Source organism: Carassius gibelio, chromosome A8 (assembly GCF_023724105.1).
Source record: "Carassius gibelio isolate Cgi1373 ecotype wild population from Czech Republic chromosome A8, carGib1.2-hapl.c, whole genome shotgun sequence".
NCBI classification, from domain to species: domain Eukaryota; kingdom Metazoa; phylum Chordata; class Actinopteri; order Cypriniformes; family Cyprinidae; genus Carassius; species Carassius gibelio.
In genome coordinates, this window is record NC_068378.1 from 19,447,196 (window position 1) to 19,469,621 (window position 22,426).

The 22,426-nt window shown below is 39.2% G+C and overlaps 1 protein-coding gene across 1 annotated transcript in view; it reads left to right on the forward strand.

The window, feature by feature from the left end:
• LOC128018786 (semaphorin-6B-like) overlaps window positions 1-22,162 on the forward strand; it is a 122,227-nt gene extending 100,065 nt beyond the window's left edge. Inside the window, exons 14-17 of the mRNA XM_052604542.1 lie at window positions 848-988; window positions 2,513-2,590; window positions 3,861-3,919; window positions 16,790-22,162. Of these exons, the coding sequence (XP_052460502.1) occupies window positions 848-988; window positions 2,513-2,590; window positions 3,861-3,919; window positions 16,790-17,709 (1,198 nt within the window). The 3' untranslated portion in view covers window positions 17,710-22,162. The remainder of the gene's footprint in view (window positions 1-847; window positions 989-2,512; window positions 2,591-3,860; window positions 3,920-16,789) is intronic.
• The last annotated feature ends 264 nt before the right edge of the window (window positions 22,163-22,426 follow it).

A 22,426-nucleotide genomic window follows, 5' to 3' on the forward strand; every position in this document is an offset into this window, starting at 1 on the left:
TCTGTTTTTACAGCATTTTTTTTTTCTCTGTAAAATTAGATTAAAATACTTTTTGCAGCAAGCTTAATCTAGTTTCTCAAGTGTGGCTCATTACTCAGATCCGATGCATAAATTACTAATGATTTCTCTGCTGCTATCGAGGCCATTAACGTAAGCGTTTCTATAACCATATGTATATGTGCACTTGTATACAAACAAATGCATTTTCTAACATGGCAGGAGCAATAAAGATACTCTTAACTGGTAAGTGCCAGTTAAGTGTAACGCATGGAGGAGTGGGTGGCTGCCAGACTCCTAGATATGAATCCGATTAGCTACTGGGGCCGAGTACAAAGTGACAACACATTAATGTGATATCACATTAATATGACACACATTTTCCTTTTGAAGCCCTTTATGCCTCTTCCTGTTTTTCATTCATAGGATGAAAGTTAGTGTTAGTTCATTAGAGATATACTATATAACAAGCTGTTATCTTAATGAATAGATGGCCTCGGTGGAAATTTCAAGATTTAAGATGGCAAATGAACTTTCATTACTAAGCTCCAATGTCTAATGTGTTAAAAGGATAGTAGATGCTTATAAGAAATGCAGTAGCTAGCTTGAGGTTCTGCTCGTCTACCTTTGCTTCATTAGTTCTTGTTAACCGCACAGCATTATATTGTGTTAAGATAAACCTTATCAGACTGTGCTAAGCTTGACTGTTTAGACTTTATTCATGTAGGTTGGGTTCATGTCATTCTGCATCAAACTGTGTTTGAGTGTTGTCTCTACGTAAATTGTGTTTGACTTTCTCCCTGCACTCTTTTAATTTGTTGCAAATTGATTTGGACTGTGTGTGCTCCAGGTGTGGGACGGACTCTCCTCAGGCCAGGCAGCTGCTTTCTCTCACACTGGACCGCATCAGTCACAGCCTCCTATTGGCTTTCCCCTCTTGCGTGATCAAAGTGCCTGTAGCACGCTGCCAACTCTATTCCCGCTGCTTGAAGTGAGTGACACACACGTTTAGTTAGCACTTTAAACGAGGACATCATATATAGTCTGTTGTTTTTACAGTATATAAATGAAATGCTAAAATCTATATTATTGTTTTTTATTTGTAGAATAATATAGTTTTATATAATAAATATTATATATTATCTATAATATTTTTCAATTGATTTTCAAATGCATTTTAAATACTTATGTACCGTATTATTGCAAATTTAATTTTAATTATAATGTTAATTTTAATATTGATGTTGTATAAAAATAGTGTTATATTTTTGTATTAATTAATATTTTGTTACAAATTTTATATTATGTGTTTCATTTATTTTCATAATTATTTTACATTTAAAATGAATGTACCAAGAAGGATATTATATAAATTCGCTGAATATTGTCAAAATTTATATTGCACATTTGCAGGATTTTAACTTTTACAATGTCTGCAGAATTATTGCAAAGCACTATGAGACCGATACCATGCAGAATGCAAAGCACTGAGCTGGACAAAGAACACTAGTGAGCATTTTGACAGGGGGTTGAAAATCACCCCGGGTGTGACAGCTTCAAAATAACTTCCAAAGTCTTGAATAAGATTTGATAAGATGCAATTGTGAGGAACCTCCAGTTTCATCTGGCACTTGCGAAGGCCATTGTTGGAGGAACTGTTTGGAGACTGAACATGTAATTTCGAGCACAATAACAATCCATGCATTCAACTAAGGCGTTCCTTAATCCCATTGGAAACCTTTGGGAAATTCTAAATCTGAATCGAAGCTGATGAATAAATCTCAGCTTTGGGATAAATTTAAGGAGGCCTGGCAAGAAATGACATATGCGCATAGCTTTTTGAGTAATGCCCAGGAGAACAGCTTTTATAATCAAAAACAAGGAATACCAGCGAAGTATGAATAACAGATTATATTCTAGTCAGTGTCTACTTTACTTTTTATTTTACATTATATTTTATTTAGATTAAATATAATTATTCCAACTTATGACCTTCCAAAGTGTTCCCAAAGGCAGGTTTTGTCATGTTTATCTAGCTTCTGTGGACAAATTTGACCCAAAAGCATAGTTAAGTAAACCCGCACATACAAACATGTACAGTACATTTGCCTAGCTACAGTACATAACTGGGAACCTCCCATTGACTCTTTGATAGTTGTTAAATAAAGCTATTTAAATAATCCAGAATATAAAATGATGCCTAAAATATGATTTTAATGTGAACAGGGACATCATTTATAGCCTTTTACAAACCATTTGTCCTTTTCAGTACAATTCCAACAACTGTTTATTCCATTGCTCTTAGCTCTAGGATGGTTTTATGATCACTGGTCACCAGCCCGTGGTCTGTGTATGTGCCCATGGGTCATTGGTGCAGCCCAGTGAGGCGCACTAACACATGTCATGCATCTAATGTGTGCACTGAACCAGCTGGAGCATGGATGAAATCCAGCAGAATTAAACTATATACTGTCTGGTGCCTTGGGGATTCATGCTTGTTTCTGTTCTTTCACAGGAACTGCATCGCCTCACGGGATCCCTACTGCGGCTGGACCAGAGGAAGCACCTGCTCTTTCCTCCGTGCCGGTACAAGGTGAGGTTTGACAACATACCTACCAACATCATGTTAACATCTGTCTATTCTAACATATACAACAAGATTTCCATCTTCAGATAAAGCATGTCTAAAAAAACACTAGTTTTTGTGTTCTGCCTCTTTTTAAATGCACCTGTAAAGGTGTGTCCGTCTCCAGAGATATGGTTTTATTGAATTCTGTGTGCAAATACAGGTTGTCTGCCGGTATACTGAGATCAAAACATGGAGACTGTTTTTACTTCAGTGCAGATATGCAATTACAGCTCTCTGGCTGGATCTGATTTGATTTACCAAGGACGGTCAACCTGTAGATCGATTCCGTCTCGCATAATACTGAAACATTCTCACCAATTGAATTTCACAGTGGAAAAACGATACAGAAGTAGTTCTAATTACTGCTGCTTGCTTAAATACACAAATAGCGAATATGCAAAACAGGTTAAGAAGGGAATTTCTCTTGGGTGTTTATCAGTGTCTTTACACTTCTCATTGCTACAATATGACTAATGTTCGTCCTCAGGAGAGCGGCGGGAAGGAATCTGCATGCTCATTGAAATTCTCAGGGTGGTTCACCGCTGTAGTATAAAAAAAACTCTGCCATCTTCTCAGAGGAGTTCTGGAGGTTACAGCTCTGTGCCTGCAGTTTGTATAAACTATATTATTACAATTATATTTTATAGACATTTCACAGAAAGCATTAAAACAACACGGGTCTAAGCATATCTTCTGAAAAACTAAGACCCTGGCAGTAAAAGACCCCTGGCTGCCTTGTTGTCCTGGGCTTTGACTAATTGCCGACGGTAGTGGAAAGAGGCTGGTCCCCCCGTGCACGCTTCTGCTGTGCGTAGCCTTCGGCCTTTCCTCTGTTTGACTTATGCAGTTGGAAGGAAGCCATTCGTGAGCCGACTGCAGTCATTTTTCTTCATTATTGAGGCTTTAAGGTAACACAGAACATCTCTAATAGAGCACTGTGCTGCCTCTGTGTATAAGACTTGATCAGGAGCGCAGATTGAGTTTCTGCACACATCCTGTACATGCTTTTAACATGCTTTATCACTTATTATTGAACCCAAGAGCAAAGGACCTAAAAAAAACAAGACATTTTAGAAGTACTCTTCAAGACAGCATTAAAAAAATGTTTTTCTTTCAAAAAAGAGAGAGAAAATACACAGGCGTTACTGTAATCCAGACAGTGCAGTTTTATGGCCTGTTTATGTGGTTTGCTGATGAATGTTTCTACTACTGTTCTTTCTCCCATTCACCACAGGCTTCCCTTCGAACAAGACGTCGAGCACGGAAACACTTCTCACTTGGGAGACTGTGACGGTAAGAACACATTTTTATTACAACAATAAACCTCCCGTTCTCTCCCCTCGTCGTCCGTTTTGAGCTTTTGTTCTGCTGCAAGAGCCTCAGTTCGGGTGTGTGGCGATCACAACTTGCGCTTTCTATTTGTAGTTCCCCTTTCATCTCCGTTATGTTCGTCTTGGAACTGAGTTCTGTGTGAGCCTCTCTTGGTGGGGTTCATCGCAGCAAATCAGTCGTTCAGTCTGAAATTAATTCGCTGTAGAACCCTTTGATCTCACCGCTGATTCTGCACAGGCATTGGTGCACATTAATCCTGGGTCCACCACAGGAGACTTCGCTCATCTACTGTGAGCCACAAACACTTGGAAGTATAAATATTGCATAATGATCGTGTCCGCCTGGCTGGATTTTAATCTGCTCATCAGGAGCTTTTGAAGTTTTCCAGCCCCTGGTTCAGTTGTGGTGCACAAGCCAGAAAGTAATGGGGTGGTGAGGCCAGCTGCTGTATTTGCTAATGTGTTTCCTAATGGAGAAGAGCAGTAAGTCTGGAGAAAAAAAAACATAGTAGCTCAATGTTATGTTATGAACTATGTTATGTTTTTTTTTTGAAGCATTTATAAATCTGTTAATGTTCAGTTCATTGTAATTACTTGCACATGATAATACAAACATATAACTGAAAATGTAAGTTTATGTAGAAAGTAAACTTGAATTAATCCTGTAAAATATGTTTCATTGTTAGTTCATGATTTTAGTAATTGATTATTTTACCTAGTATAATATCTGTGCTATTTTCTCAGCAACCTGCTAACCTCAAACCCTGTTAAAATCAATTGTGAATCAAGTCTTCTGTGAGATAAATATTACAAAATAAAATCCTTGAAGCAAGATGAATTTACTTAAGAAGCAACAAGTAAATTCTAAATTCTAAAGTACATTTTCTCAGTGTTTTGTCTAATTGCACTGGCAGTGTTGCTTCTTGAGTAAATTTATCTTATTTAATTTAGATTTAGACCATCACTAACTGACATAAACCAGTCTTGATCAGCATGTAAATGCATGCTGGTTAAAGCTGGTCTGAAAGGCAGGGTGTCTCTCTAGTGACTCTTAGACTGGGGACTTGCATAGACATCGTCTCATTCTTCATCCTTAATAAGTCTTGTGTAAATAAGTGTTTGCCTACAAGGCTTTGATCAGCGGAGCGCATGTCACATCCATCACGCTTCTCGAGTGTGGTTCTCCTGGGCCTGCAGTGCAGGGAGACACAGGCCTGGGGTTGAGATGTGGGCAGTTTAGAGGATGTAGCACTGCATCCATCACAGTTTGTAGCTGGTGACTGGCTTTCATCTCCTGCTGGGAGGGTTTACAGACTCTGATTTTGGTGGCAGCCTCAGTGATTGAGATCACCCGGATGAGCCTGAACTTCATATGAACCCCAGATGTCCACATGTCCGAGAGAGCATAGGGGGGGCTGATGTTAACAGCTCTGCTAAATGACAGAAAAGTGGTCCGTGGAAGTGGGGGCAGTGGAGAAGAATTGATTTTCATCCAGTCTCTCTGACTCGGTCTCGGCTGAATGATTGCAAAAGGTGGGATCCATAAACCAACGAGGGAGATACAAAGGGCAAAATGGTATATAGAGAGATGAAGTATGGAGGGCTGGTGGTGGTTGTCAGACAAGCTGGAGCCCGTGACTGTGAGGGTGGGTGTCTGGGGTGGGGTTGGGTGCACAGACGGGGCTGTGAGTGATGTCTCCAGTGTCACAGAACCATCGCTGCTGCAATTGCCAAGGCCTTGCGCTGCTATAACTCTCTGACAAGCTCGCATTTCCTTCTGTATTGAAGAAGCAATTTCTCATTCCCTCGCTCTTTGTACCTCTTTCACTTAAAAAATAGTTTAATTTTTCCCACTCTATTTCTAAATATATATATATATATATATATATATATATTTTTTTTTTTTTTTATACTGTTTAGCATGTTTTCAGTTTTTAGAGTTACAGATATGTTCACATCCTATTATTTTATTGTTATCATGATCATAAACACACTGGTTTGTAGCTCAGATAGTTGTTACATTTATTGCAGTTTGCACTATTTATTTACTTTACTTTAGAGCTGAAAAATAAGGTAGATTGTAGTTAATTTTTTTCACTGTAGTCCACTTATAATGTCAGTATCCGTTTTTGCAGCAAAACAAGCATAATTTAATTCAAAGGGAGTTGTTTTTACATTTTTGCTTCAATAAATGCTTTTTTTCGACTTTATGTAGTTAAAAAGTTACCGTATGTTAATGGTACATCAAGCTTTTATCTCAAAAGAGCAAGTAAAGTTTGATTCTTCATTATATGACCCATTAAGTGGTCCTGCAGTGAGACAAATGAGTCTCTCAATTAATATGAGGTTGCATAAAAGCTGCATGCATAAGAATTAAAAAGTTTAAATGGTGCATAGCTTGTTACATCGCAGGGCACTTCTGTATGATAACTGCCCAAATCTATCTTTCTGTGTCATTTTTCCACCTTCACTTCACCACGTGTTTGGAGTAACCGATCTGGCAGTTCCTACCATCTCTTTCGTTTTGCTCATCAGTGCGAGGAGCGTAATTAGAGTGCACCTGCTCTTCCTGTGCCCTGACCAAGCACTTAGCGATAATGTCAGTTCTCCTTTTGCCTGATGCTCCGAGGCAGAGTTGATCAAAGTAAATGTAGATATCAGATGCTTTAATTTAGCTGATCTGTGAGGCCTGCCCTCAGAGGTCCGAGACACAGCCGCCAACAGCCACTTGCCATTCTGCATTTTGATGGCATGTCTCTTTGGCTTTATCTTTCTGTTTCTTTCTCTGTTAAGGGAGGCATGCCAGGTTGTGAATTCTTGTGTAACGATGGCCGATGACTAAACCAGCTGCAATAACTGTTCTCAAAAATCAACAACAATGCTTGAAACAATTAACTTGTTTGTTGTTGGAAGGAGTATGATGTATAAAGAATGAAATGCTGGCTTGAGGTGAATAGCATGAAATTTGACATTCCAGCCTGGGAAGACACTTTGCTCTCTCTCTCACCTGATCTTACCTCAATGTGGTATTAACCCTTTACAGGTCATGACCTTTAAGTCAGGCATATCGATTGCAGGATTAGCAGCTAATTTAACGCTCCTTAAACTTCAACAGTATTCTTTTCAATGTAAAATTTAGGTCATGTGAGGGGTCAAGGGGGAGTGATTTATTATGCCAAAGGAAGCAAAACAAAAATATTCTACTACTATACTACTGTTCAAAAGTTTAGGGTTACTTTTGTTTTTGGAGGGAAAATACTGCTTTTATTCATCATGGACTATTAAATAGATCAAAACTGGTGTACAGACATTTATATTGTTAAAAAAAAATTGTATCTCAAATAATGCGATCATATTAGAATAATTTCTGAAGGATCATGTGACACAAAAGACTGGGCTAATGGCTGAGGAAATTTCTGCTTTTTTATCATGGGAAGAAAATGTAATTTAAAATAGGAAACGTTTTAAATTGTGGTAATATTTTACAATGTTTATACTGTATGTAAATACATACATATACATATGTAACTGTGTCAAAAGAGTTTGGCTTTGGCAGATTGTAGTTCCTGAAAACAACGTACAGTTTCCTTAAAAAAAAAATAATTAAATTAAAATAAATAATTTTCTTACTGGGGTAGAATCCCAATATACCTGCCACTGGTAAACATTAACTGCATTCACTTACGGGAGCGACAAAGTCATTGTTTGCACAGAAACTCATCAGAAAATGTCAACGCTGTTAAACCAGGCATCAAAAGGAAGGGAAACATCAGTGTATGAGAGAACTGTCACGCTCCACTGTTGTTACGAGTGAATGGACTGCAAAATGAGGCTTCTCCTTAAACCGTCAGTTCAACTACAATAAGTTTACAAAGAGCAGACAGTCATAATCCCCATTACTCTTTCTTTGCATCAATATCCCACTCGCTTAGCATTTTCTCCCATGTGTACGTAGCTGAAAAAGCATTCGAGTATAATCACAGAGTTGACACAGATGGAGGCAATTATGCCGCTGTTAAAATATTTCCTGGAAAAAGGTGGTGTTTGAATCTCCAAACAGTGGGTTGTAATCACAAGCTAACTGAAGTCCATGTTACACAAAGAAGTGCGCGGTGGCATCATTCTTATGGAGTGGGATGACAGCCATGCAGAGAGAGGCAATGAGGCACACCCTGGCAAATTACAGTAGCTTCTCTGCTGTAATTGGTATCAGCTAGCAAACATAGATATAATCACATGTCTCATGCAATCTCTTGTTAAAGTTTTGGGATGGGGAAGATTTTTTTTTATGTTTTTGATAGAAGTTTTTCATGCTCACCAAGGCTAAGCATTTATTCAATCAAAAATACAGTAAAAACAGTAATATTCTGAAATAATATTACAATTTAGAATTCATATATTTTATAAGTCATTTATTCCTGTAAGTCAAAGCTGAATTTTCAGATCCTTCAAAAATCATTCTAATATGATAATTTGATGCTTAAGACTATATTGCTTCCTAATTTTTTGGAGGAAACTGATATTTTTTAATGATTTGTGACGATATGGCATTTATTCAGTATCAAGTTTTATGTCCTCAAAAAAGGGAAAAAAATTGCTGTGCAAAGTGTCTAAATCTGTCAAGCAGAATATATTTGATGTGTAACATACAACTTTTACTCAGAATGAAGATTGTCATTTTGTAGTGTCACACATGGTTTTGTCAGACCACGTTTTGCACGCTATGTGTAGTTTAAGTGGGAGTAATAGGTTTTATAGAGGTGTTAGATGTTACAGTGAGTGTTTGTAAGACAGATGTGGTGCTCTTGCCCTCCAGACCTTTCAAACACTCCCACAGGGGCAGTTCATGTTCTCCTGGAGTACAACATCTCATGACCTTCATGTCCAGGTCATTAATCTAGTCGTGGACAAACACACACACGTATGTCTACACTGAGGTAAGCCATTCCGTTTAGAATTGAGAATGGGCTTCCGTTCAGTTCAAAAGTTACAATTTGAAATGATTTGGCCACACCCCTCAGTAAGTTAATGTGGAATGACAGGAAGAAATTCCTAGAAAACAGTGAAACAACTGGCTTTTTGATATATTTGCAAAAACGGTTACATGATTAATTTGGACTAATTATGCTTTTAAGTTTTTACCCTTATAGACATTTTCTTAAATAGTTAGACACAATTCTCTGAAGTAATTACTCTGAAGTGATTAGAAAATGCTGTCTCAGCAATTAACGCAGCCATCAAAACTATTTAATTCAGCCATACAGATTTCAATTAGCTATGAACACCACGTTGTTCATAGTTGTTACAAAAATGTGGTATTTTAATTAATTGATTATATGTTGATTGGTTCCATTTAGAAAGTATGGGGGGTATTAGTCTCAGCCTCAGACGTCATGCCCAGGGACCGTTAGCTAAACATCTGATGCATACGGGACACAAAAGTGAAAACACTACAGGAGTTTCAAAGTCGTCATTGAATTGGTTGAATTTTACAGGATTTCCGCGAGACGTGTGTTGCATTCTTTAACTTTCTGCCTGGAAACAAAGATACCATAGCGCCAAACCCCCTCACGAAAGAAGAAAGCCGTCCTGTTTAAAACTGTTACGACGAGCTCTTATCAGTATCAACTAAACGCTGGATTTTTTAAAGTATGTGAAATATTGAAAGTTTGCGCAATAGAATCTTTAAAATATGTCCGAGATTTTTACACACCGGTCTGTTATTGTGCCAACATTTCCATGCCTCGAAATGTGATGATGAACGAAACTAACTGTGATTGGTTGTTTGACATGTCGGTCAAATGGCCTCATTTAGTAAAAGACTTCTCAAGAGAGGGAAATGAGTGTATATTCAGAGCGTCTCTACGCAGGGTTCACTATGATAGCTCCCTTGACAAAATTTGTTCTTTTGGGAATGCTGAAGTGCACTTCCCAGGGCACTATCTGGCAACTGGAGCGTTGCCTTGGTGTGTGAGAAATCTTGGCGTGTTTACCTGCAAAGAGAGAGAGAGACACATAAAAGGACAACAGCAGCTGCGACTGGAGCCTGCAGCAAGATGAGCCGCATGACTGTTGTGGTGTTGAGGAAGCGGTTGCCAGGTATGTTGACAGGGCATGAAGAATCTCTCTGCCACAGATCACCATGACTGGGTGAAAGTGATAGTTCAGACAGGTGTGTGTGTGTGTGTGTCAGAATCATACTGTGCAAAACATAATGAGCAAAACATCTCAGCCTTAGAAATACCTTGCATGCACCCATAGGTGCAGTGATGGCATTTCTCTCTCTCTCTCTCTCTCTCTCTCTCTCTCTCTCTCTCTCTCTCTCTCTCTCTCACACACACACACACACACACACGCACACACACGTTTAATGCCAACAGGCTATATCGATCATTCTAAAGAGGATTTTGCTCAGTTCATCGAGCCAGGGACCTGTGTCTCTATTGAGTCTCCAAGCATGAAAGAGACATTTTGAGCCTCCACAGCAGATTGTGAATGAACCAGAAAAGCTTCTCAATTCAGTAAATGTGTGGAAAAAATTATTCCGCCTCAGCCAGATAGAGCCTGAAAACTCAACATCTCCGTTATGGAGGCAAACCGTCAGTACAGGAGCTTTAACTTAATAGAAATAAGGAGTTGTTTTAGCAGCTGGTAAAATACGCTCATATGCCGAGCACTGACAGACAGAATTTACAGTCTTAAGCATGCTGGAAAGATTAACTTGAAATTGGAGGTTTCGTGATTGTGGTGAATGCAGATGTCATGCTTTGCAATTGCGGTTGGCTAGACTTACAGCAACCGGGTCACTTTCTGAATTTATAAACCATGCTGGAAATGTCAAATATTTTTTATATTTTCATTCGAGAGTTCTGGCCATTCAACCCTAAATTGATGATGTCAATTTACCAGCAAACCTCTTGTTACAGTAGAGCCCCCTTCAGCCACATCTGTGGTATTGCAATGCAGGACACACTTCGTTCTGTACTAACACAACTGAACCGGCTCTCATCTGCATCCTCATTAGTGTTTGTCATCAACGGTTACTGCTAATAGGGAAAGCTATGTTGAAAAGCTATGCACTAATTGAGTACAATTAATTGCGGCTGACTAGATGGCGTCTGCAGAATGTGGAAAAGGTGAGCAAGCGACAATAGGCAACAGTGTTTTAGCAGCAGACCGTTTCTCTTAACATTGGGCTCCGCTGGGGTGGCTCATATCCTGAGCTTGCCCCCCAGCTCAACACCCCTCATTATTTCAAACAGTCCTTTCTATTTAGTCTCATGTTAATCATCGTCAGACATTGTGGACTGTAGCGTGCACAATTATGTTGAAATGAGAAATCCTGAACTGGTGCCAGGCAGCCTTTCATGTTATTGAAGTGCTATAGGCCATGAACAGCTCTCTCTTACTGAAAATTATAAAAGAGTTAATTAAGAACACGTGCAGACGTATGGAAACCTGCTGGCTGCAGACTGATCTGAGAACTTGACTTAAGTGTAAGCTAAGAAGTCATAAATGTCTTCACTACTATCTTTCTGTAAACACTATACTTGTAAACAGACGTGTTTAAAAAGTTTGAAAATTTTGATGGGGAAGCTGTTATGCATGGCTTCCTTGCAGACAAGACCAGATTACTTAGTTTAATGTACTTTAGGACCAGATTTGCTGGTTGACCAAGGTAGGATAGTTCACCCAGCAACAAAAATTGTCTCAACAATGTACTCAACCTCATGTTTTTCCAAAAACAAAATTTTTTGTTTCCATACAATGAATGTGTTTGATCTAATGTTATTTGTACCCCATTGACTTTCACTGTATGGATAAAGTATAATCTGTTGTGCTCTGCAGAAGACAAAGTCATACAGGTTTGAAACAGCATAAGAAAATGATGAGAGAATTAAAAAATTTGGGTGATCTATCCTTTGAAGGTAATAGTTCACCCACAAATTAAACTTCTGTCATCATGTTTTTCTAAACCTGTATGACTTCTTCCTTTTATAGAACAAAAAATAGGAATTTTAGGTTGCAGTTTTATTCCATATATTGGAAGTGAATGAGGACTAGTGTTCCAAAACCTCCTAAATGACAAGAAAAGTGTCATAACAGTAGTTTGTGTTACTATTTAGCTATAATCCTGATAAGTCTTCTAAAGTCATATTTCTGAAGTCGTGTCGGTGTGAGGAACCGACAAAAAATTGTATTTGCATAAAATGAGATGTAGTGGATGAAGTAAACTATGTAAAATTCATGAATACATTATTCTTCGGTCAGACCTTGTCAACTGAAATGATCCATTTCACATGAATTGGTTAAAATCTCACTGAAAAACAAACTAAATATCGCTGTTTCTCCCCATAGGGATGCCACCATACCAAACTCTAAAACATATGCTGGTGACCAGAACTGCTGGTCTTTTCAGCATGCTTAACACAAAGCAATGGCAACAGTGAGGCTTGAGTACAGCAAAAGATGGCTGACGTCTCGAGAACCAGACAGAGAGAGAGGATTGGCAGACAGAGAATAGCCTGCAGTGTTTCTGCAGAGAAGAGAAAGTGTGTGTGTGTGTATGTGTGTGTGTGTGAGAGATAGAGAACAAGAGTGAAGGCAAGAAAATATAAGAAAGAGAAAAGATAATGAGTAAAGTCAGTGCCATAGGCCACTGCTTCACACACACACATGCACACACTCGCATGTATGGCCTCGTGCTAATATAACACACTACACAAACTAACACACACACAGCAGCATCTAACATAGTGCAGAAACCTACTGCATGAATAAGTGTTTGTTACATAAGCACAGCTGATAAGAGTCGTTTTTCAACACACTAAACTGTCTCACCCTCGGTCGGGTAATTAATAAACCTCGGGAAGGTTACTTATTTGCTAGAAGAAAATCCATATTACACCTCAGGTTTTTAATGACACGATCTCAACAAGAAACCGAACACTGCTAGCATTTCATTAGCCGCCTCTCTGCTTACAGGTTGAAAAGAGAGACCGAGAGCAATAGAGTGATACAGGGAATAAAAGAATAAGGGTACATCCCCGGAGACAGACAGCCAGCAGAAGATGAAAGGACGTGACACAGAGAGAGAGAGAGAGACAGAGAGAGAGACAGAGAGATGAGCAGGAGAAGATGTGAACAGAAATGGAGAGAGATAAGCAACAAACATCAAACTGCTAGTGAATCGACCCGGGGGGAGAAAAGAGGCAAAAGCAAGGCAGTTAGTCCCTGGGCTCTGAGTCTTTTAGCACTTGGCCTATTGCCTTCCGATGTCTAACTCTAACTAGACTGCTCCACTGTCATTGTTCGGTTGTAATTGGAGCTTCCAGCTGAAGACGTGCTCACTGCGCCTCAGCCCGACAGTCCGGCTGCCTTCCATTAAGCTTTAATAAGTGGGTTTCTGTCACCCCGTCGGGAATGAGGAAAAGAAACAAACCATGCCTGGGACACTCTATCGCTCTCTGTCCACTCTCGTCTGTGTGTTTTGTTTCCCGTCACGACAAAGCTGGGTGACTACAAAGGCAACATCTATAATGGCCCTGATCTATTCATTGCATGCATGCAGCAACTTTTTACTGAAAAAAGGGATGGACACATTGCAGGCGAGAGGAGACAAAGAATGAGAGGTGGCCCTCCAGACAGGCGGGCGTTTTAATGCGTCTCTTCTATCTGAGGCACCATCAGGGCTGTGCTCTGGAAAGTATATTGTATATACTCGAGTATATACAAAGAGCATTTGATGTGTGTTTTGTTGCTGCTTGCAAACAAAATGGTATTTTTGGAGAGGACAGCTCTCAGCGAGTTCTTCATGACCTCAGGTGCACTTTCAAAAGATAAGTTTACGATAAGGTTCATTTTGATCGCTTTTACTTCTTGCAGTATCATTTAGATATTAAAAGTACCTATTTTTCAGGTCATCCATCATTCATTACTAAAAAGACTATTCCAAGTTAAATACAAGTTAAGTCTTAGCGACAGCATCTGTGGTTGAAACCAAATAGCAAAACTAGATGTATTTTGTAGTTGAAATATTGAATCTTAAATATTGAATCATTTCTAAATACTATTCTATGTACATATACTAAAGCATTTTTAGCATTTAAAATTGTATAAATATATTATGAACTAACATGGAAAATTAAACTTTGAAACATTCAAAACAGTGAACAATAGTGTTTTTTTATTACAATTTAGTACTATTATATATAATTTTATATGTATACAGTATGTGCTATACAGTATGTTGCCATAAATATGTGTATTTAAAAAAATCTACATTAATAAATGCTTTTAATTGTTGGTTCCTGATACCTATGCATAAATGTTTATGGCTTATTGTACCTTATTGTAATGTGTTGCTGGCACATTTGAATTTCCAGTTTGTTAGTTTGTTAGAAAAATTCACAAAGTGTATCGCACTGAGAAGGGAAGTCTTTAAGCAATCAACCATCACTTCGTCTTCCACCCTGTTACTTCATGCCACTGAAAGTAAACACCACAGTGCATGAACATAAACAACCTAGAAAATAGCATCATCTTGCATCCCGCCCATCTACCACATCCCTTCAGGACCCCGGGTTCCTGATACATGATGGGGCCCTTGTGAATGCCAAGTGGGTTGCGACAGCATAAACAAGTCACTGTTTTAGTCAGTGGTTCGTGAAGTTAACTGTCCCATGCCAATGCTGTTTATCCAACTTCTAACAGCAGTGCAGCCACAAGCCACCCGCAGCAGCCGAAATGTTAATCATAGAGATGACAAAAACAAAAACTGATAGTCTACCGCCCTTTAGACAGCAGTTAGCATACTGGGAAAAGTTACACACACCTGGAATCCGTCTGAGTTAGAATAAACATAATGCCCCCCACACTGCAAACAAAATAGACAGAGAGTGGTACCAGGACAGAGTCTGAGATAAACACACAGTGAGGGAGGGTAGAGAGAGAAAGAAAGAGAAAAGGACTGAGGAAGAACCAGACACTGATTCAGCATCCACATGAATGCATTGATTGATTTGAGGTATTGTTTCGGTAATGTAGTCTGTCCCTTCAAAATGAAGTAAACTGAGAAGTAAACATGTATATAGTCAGAAAAATTGATAGGCTCTAGGTCATAACATTGACTGACATTGTGCTGTACAGTTTCTTTCCCTGGTGCCCAAGTACAGCTAATATGTCTTTTAATTCAGCAAAGTCTCGCAGACAAACACCCACACTGAGGAAGCTATTACGAGCTAATTGTCCCAGCAAATTTTTTTATTGATTGTGCCTTCCCTCTTCTCATTTTATTTGAGTTCTTAAGCAAACAGCTATAAGTGCTAATTAAGGCTGTTGATTTTCACCAGTGTTAAATGGTAACCATTTGTTTTTATTGTGATAAATTTGCCAGTTAAAATAATTTGTTTCAAAAAATGTAATCTACTAAGCCATTTCATTATTTTGGTTCTTACTGTTGTGACTGTAAGAATTAGCTAGCTAGCTGATATATTAGCTGATAGATAGATAGATAGATAGATAGATAGATAGATAGATAGATAGATAGATAGATAGATAGATAGATAGATCGATAGATCGACCGATCGACCCAATAGTGTTTTTATGCCTGTCTGTTTTGTCATCATCAATTAATCATTGGTGCTCTTCTGAGAACACACGTCTTCTGTCATTTCAGTGAATGGTATCCATTATTCTCATCCGTCTGTTCTGTCTTTTAAAAATCTCACACCGGGGGCACTTTGTCATTGGCGAAAACAACAAAAGTTTTGATATTTACAGTACCGCCAGTTCCTATATGCAGAGTATGCAGTTTGCGTAGGGCACCAACTCCCAGGGGGGAACCATCCCAGGTGCTTCAAAACAAAAATAAATAAAAAAGGTGAAAAGAAATAACGCTCCATTCCCCCATCCGCACTCGTGACCGCTAGCACCTCATGTTTACAGCTGAATGCAAATGATCATAATTGTCAACATTGTTAAAATACATAATGTAGTCTAATACAAAATAAACAATTTATGTACATTACATGTTATTAAAATACCTGCAAGGGGACCCAAATGCCATGTAATTGCTGCTGCTACCCTTCGAGGACAATCTAATCCTTGTTCAGGCTATTCAGTCAAACATTTATTTCAAATATTCACTTTATCTTCCATTTTTGGCCAGCTTTTTGCTATAGAGGACACAGCCTCTATAATTTATTCAACTAAAAACATGTGGACATCACAACCCTTAAAAAATAAACCATGGTTTTATCATAGTAAAACTGCTTAATTTTCTTTTGCATTATTTCTGAATGCTTGAGACTATAAAATCAATTATACTATAAAAAGACAACTGTATTAATAAAGTCATGTCCATAGGCAACTGTTAAGAGTTACCAATGTAATTTTTAAAAAATATTTGTATTTATTTACTTTTTTATTTAAGGTCTGTTTTTACCCATAGGTTTGTATTTTTATTTTTTATCTAATTTTTTTATAATATTTGAGGAAGGGGGGCACAACAAAACAATCCTGCTTAGGGCACCCATTATTCAGTTCTAGAAGTTTCTCAAAGTTAATGTTCCAAAACACGTAATGGATGATAGATGCTTTCAGTCAGGAAGACAGTTGTTACAGCTGCTAAAATCAACATTTACTTTAGGTAGTAATGAGTGCAATTAGTCTGCTATTTTCCTTCACTCATGCATTCTTCAACCTCATAGAAAAATAAAGTGACTTAAAAAAAAAAAAAGAACAATTCAAGGTAATTTAATTTTGTAACTCTTCGTCAGTTAGAAAAGTGTTCTTTATGCTCACTGTTATTCTTTTTTATTTATGTGTCTAGGTCTTCTGCAGGAGAGTTTCATTGAGGAACCAGATGGCTTGGTGTCCGTGAACTTACTGGTGGTGTCAGCGGTTTCAGCGTTTGCCACCGGGGCGGCGCTGTCAGGTCTGATGGTGTGTTGGATAATGAGCCTCAAGCACCGGCAGCACTCCAGAGCCAGTGGATCTGGCATGGGGAGTCGTCGCAAGAGTGACAAGGAGCAGGGCATGCTGGGACACTGCCGCAGCGGTTCCGTGATCAGCGTGACACGTATCAGTGGCAGCGAACGACCCCGCTCACAGGTTGAGAATATGTTCACCAACGGCTGGCCAAAATCTGGAGACCTCGACCCAGGACTTCCCACTCCGGAACAGACACCTCTGCAGCAGAAACGTCCCACTCCTAATGTCCATCTCACAGACTGCGACTGGGACCAGAGCCATACTTTCCTCACACAGACAGGGACACCCTGCCAGGTGAACTCAGCGGTCATTTACTTGAGCTCCAAGTACCTGCAAGGTGGGCGGCAAGAGGGATCAGGTGATGTTCCTCCTCATTCGGAGCGTCAACGGTACCTCATCCTCTCCCATCCACCGAATCAGAGGGAACAGGGTGGCTGTCCGTCCGCCCCACCTACTCGCAACTCTGCTGGTGAATACAACTATCCAGCAACACCTCAGGACTCACCTGACCGCAGAAGGGTGGTTTCGGCTCCTACCACGCAGTCAGATTATGATGACCATCTGCGATGGTCCCGTGACGGACTCAATTTCAATAGCAACGCAACTCCTCCTAGCCACCACCCGTATCCGATACAGCCGCGCACTAATGCAGCGTTAGTACGACCAAGTCATCACACTCAGCGGGGGCTCAGTGAGATACAGGACTACAGCCACCTGCTGGTGAAAAGTGCAAGTGCGCGCAACCCAAATGGCCAATGAGTGGTCCAGACCCATTCACATCCCATTACCCTCAAGACTCAGACTCCTTCTGTAATCCTGCCCATCCTGTCCTTTCTCACTGCCATCCAGTGTGTTTAAAGTCCCCCACCAGTGGCTGAGCTCTAGGACTTCTGAGAGTGAGAGAACGAGAGTGTTAATGGTTGACGGTGTTAAAGCCGCTGTCCTCTACTGCCTGCCGGGTGACACCACTTAGCACGTTAGCGGCTTCTATCACACCCTGTCTAATGAAGCGGAAGGATCACTTAGGAAAACGGATGCGTTGGGTGATGGGAGGTGACATACATAATCATAATCCTGCAAACGGCTACGTTGACTGTTTAGCATAGCGAAGCAGTTGCAGTTCGCCTCTCTTTGTAATCTCACACCCTGTGCACCATTCAGTGGAAGTGATCTGTTTCATTTTCACCTCTCTTGCTTTACGTTTGCACCTGGATGCTGCTTTTTGTGCATCCTGGGCCTTTGCAGACAAGCTCAAACTTCCTTGTGTCTGTTTGTATGTGAGCCATGCAAAACGGGGATTAAAATGTGCTTGTCGGCTAGGCTTGATATGAAAGCAAAATGGTCAACAAACACTGGAGATTCTTAAGTGATCTGATGTCAAATGACTGACTATCGTTCCCTTTCTTATACTATTATGTGTCAGGAAGCAATCAAGATAACTGCCATGTAACTTTAAAGATCTGTGTGCTGGAATATCAGATTTAACTGGGTCATGTAAAAGAGCATTCACCAAAAATCATGGAGGAATAAGCCCATGCTTTCTGGACGGAGCAGGGAAGCACTGTGGAAATATGTTGTTGGGTGGACCCATTTATTTTGTGGTGTATTTTATAAACCAAGAAGTTTAGTGTGTGTTTTTTTAATCCCCTACACATGCTAGCATAAGAGCAGAGCATTTGCAACACTTTCTCTTTCTTACGCTCAGCCTGGCTTCATTTTCTCTGCAGTCCATTGACTCTAATGTGAGCTTGGTTGTCTGGTTCGAGTTGGGCTGCTAGGGAGCTGCATTCAGAGTGTCTCACTGACACTGGGTGCCTTTGTGCGTCCCAGCCAGAGAAGACCATCCCATCAACAAAAATCCGTAAAGAGTCATGGCCTAGCCATCAGCCCAGCCCAGGAGAATGTCAATGAGGAACCAGACAGATCGGATCCCACTGGTTCCCCCCTCACTGCCACCCTCCACAAACCTCACAGAACCAGACGAATACAATGTTACATTTAGATGGAGACCAAAAAAAATAGACCCACTGGGCTACCAATGGCACTGTGCCCGCTTCAGCCATTGTTCAGATTCCTCGTTTGTTTCAGAGTTGTAAACCCCATGGGAGGCAAGAAAAAGAAATAGTGTACTAATCAATTCATTCACCTCTCAGTGAACGACGTTATCGCTGCTTTTTCCCGTGAGGAACCCGTAATTTACCATGCATTACCTAATTGTGTGCACTAGAGGGCAGTAACGCATGTTGAGAGATTTTTTTTTTTTTTTTTTTTTTAGCCCTGAGTGGACCCTTTTCACAAGTGTGACATGCGAGTGTGACATTTCTGGAGTAATTAACATTGTAAAAATGTTTCAAATTTAATTAAATTTTTTTCTTCTTTATTTTTTTTTTTTTAAAGAAATGCATACTTTTATGATTTCAGAAGGATCATATAATAATGAAGACTGGAGTAATGCCTGCTGAAAATTCAGTTTTGCAGTCATATATAAGAATTATTTTAAAATTTTGTATCAAATAAATGCAGCCATGGTCAGCATAAGAGACATTAAAAAAAATCTTACTTTCCCCCGAAATGTTAAACAGTAGAGTATAACACTATACTTTGTTACATTTCCCTGTCATTTAATTACAAGAGAAATAATAAAAACTGCTGCAGTGAGTGATGGTAAATTTGACATCTTTCTCTCTCCTACCTGCCATAATCAATCCTAGTTTTTCTTTTACTACTTCTTTTGGAAAGTCATGGAAATACAATATTGGAGATCTTTTTTTTTTCTTTTCCTTTTTTTTTTTTTTTTTTTTGTGTGTACTATTGAAACAAATAGTAATGCAAAAATAACATTTGCTATGGTCTCACATTTATTTCATTATAAGTCTACCCTGTTATTGTTTATATTCTAAACTGGTCCTATAATCACCAATACTACAACAGTAAGTGTATGTTTGTTATAAAAACAGAAAGTTTTTCAAATGAAAAATCTGCTTTAGTGATAATAGAGCATTTCCCAGGGTATGAGTGTGTTCTTTTGAATGTGGATGGATGAAACCCATTGAAGCTAAACATTAAAGCAATTATTGAAGAGTTTAATTTATAGGTCTTAAGTGCCAATGCATGACTGAGTTCAAAACTTGGTTCCTAATTATTTTTACACAATCAACATTTTTGTCACAGTTTTTTTAATTGTTGCCCAGCTCATCTGTTCATATTGGAACTGTTCTACCCCCACACAGACTGAGGCCCACTATGTGCTGAAAAAAGGTCTGCCCACCCATGCATGCGCTCGCCCTGCTTCCCTCTCACTGGCTTTTCACTCTGTTGCACCATTAGGCAAAACATGCGTGATTACGCTAAGTCTGTCTTGGCCTGATAAAGCCTAGAGATGATCGTGAGAGACGTGCAGAAACACAGGCACCCACTTGCTTACTCACAGCCAGATTTTACAAAGCAATCGCCTGAGATGTGGGCAGCAAAACTCAAGAAGCAAGTCATCTTCCCAACCGCATCCCATATAAGTAACATTCCCCAGAATAAAACAAAAACAAGCAGAAAACGCAGATAATACCTATTGTGAAACCCTGTACGAAATCTCCAAGCACTGCCGGGGTTAATTCGCACAAGAATTTGAGGTAGTGAAGTGGAGTTAATTTGCTGCGGAGCTCTATAAAATGTGTTCCCGGGAAAAAGAAAATAAACGAGGGTTGTTTCACTGTTTTCCTGTCGTAATTCTCTCAAGCAAGAAATGGAATCGGCCATAAAAACTCTGCTAGGGTTTTGTTTGGACAGAATATATCTAGCTATGTTTTTAGAATGCTCCCTTCTCTCAATTTTCCAATTAAAATCCTGTCTGTAAACAGTGAGGACAGTGTGCTCGAGGCTTTCTCATTGTCTGGGCCGGTTTTCTTTCTCTGCTTTGTCTTTTAAAACCCTGAAGTTATTATTTTTTTTATTTTTTTTTTGACGTCCCCTTGCCATAAACTGCTACAGCTAATGGGCCACCTGACAAAATGTGCAAACACAAAGGAAGAAATGGTTTGTTTAGCTTTCGGTACGCAAAACCAGACATCTGACAAGCACAAACTAGGGGTTTTTTTTTGTATATTTGTAGAGAATATATTAGCCAGTACAGATATCTTCATTTTTACATTTGTTTGTTTTGTGGTAATGTTTTCGGTTGGTTTATTGAGTTCATGCAAGTGATTTGATTTGCTCTCTGGAGTGTGAATTTTTTCAGCGACAATGATTATTCTGCAACTGTGACCTGAATTTCAGTGTTTGATCCTGGTTTCTGAACTGTGCAAAGACTTCTTTTCTAAAAGAAATTGGATTGGAGTTGTTTCTCCTGGAAGAAAGAGAAGAAAAAAAACAATTTTGCAAAAGAGCCAAGTCTTCTGTTAACTGTGATGGACTTCTGATTTGTTTTGCACCTGAGGCTGTTCGTGTTACTGGGTCCATTGTCATTAAATGACAAGTCGTGTCCCTTCAGTGTACATAATTTCAATGCTTAAATGTAATTTAAGTGAACTACCTGCATGAACACAGCCTCGGTCTGGAGTCCACAGAGGTAGTGTGTACTTCAACACGACATGCTACTGTGTGCCCTAATATTGTCCACCAATCAGACAGTCACATGCATGCTTTCCAAATCAACAGCACAAATGCACATAAAGAGACACACACAATCACACAAACGCACAAGATCACATGGATAGTGGGGTCCAAAATGTCTTATTTTGCTGCCTTTTTTTTTTTTTTTGCATCATATCAGTATCAAAATGTCTTTGTATACAGTTTGTCCCACTTTTGCTCAAACAGCAGCACTCACGCGGCATGTAGTTTGTGTAAAACCTGATGATCATGTCCTTCACCATGAACTGAAATGATCCAGAGAGCATCTTGTGTTTCAGTGGAAGATAGAACATCTGACCGTCTCTACAGAGTCACATGGAAAATGACCCAGAAACAGTACTAAATCTTAAATATTTCCTATTTGTTTTGTGCCTTTTTTATATTTTTATTAATTGGTCCAAAGTTTAAAACTTGTTTATCTTCAGTCCCACTAAGTTTTCTGACTTTTGGATCCCACTGTACTTAAACACGTGTACACACACATTTTTGCATTTGGAAACTCATTGTCCTCCGTTCTGACTGTCATTGAGCATGGAGACTGTGCTCTGTTATCATTTCCTGTTTTAATAAACCACCAACAACCTAACTGCTGTTTGTCTTTCTGGTGCTTTGTGTTATTTTTATTTATATATTTTTTTATTATTCCTAAGGGATGAAGGTCTACTTGGATCTTACTAAAGGGGTTGTAGACATAAGACAAAGGAGAAACCCTGTTCTAAAAGACAAAGATCAATATCTCAGAAAAGAGTAATGTTGGGTTTGTTTCCACTTTTATTTTAGAAATTATACATTGTACTTTTTAAGTGGTACATTGTTCAGTTCTTCCTGTCCTTCTGCTTTCGGGCAGTCC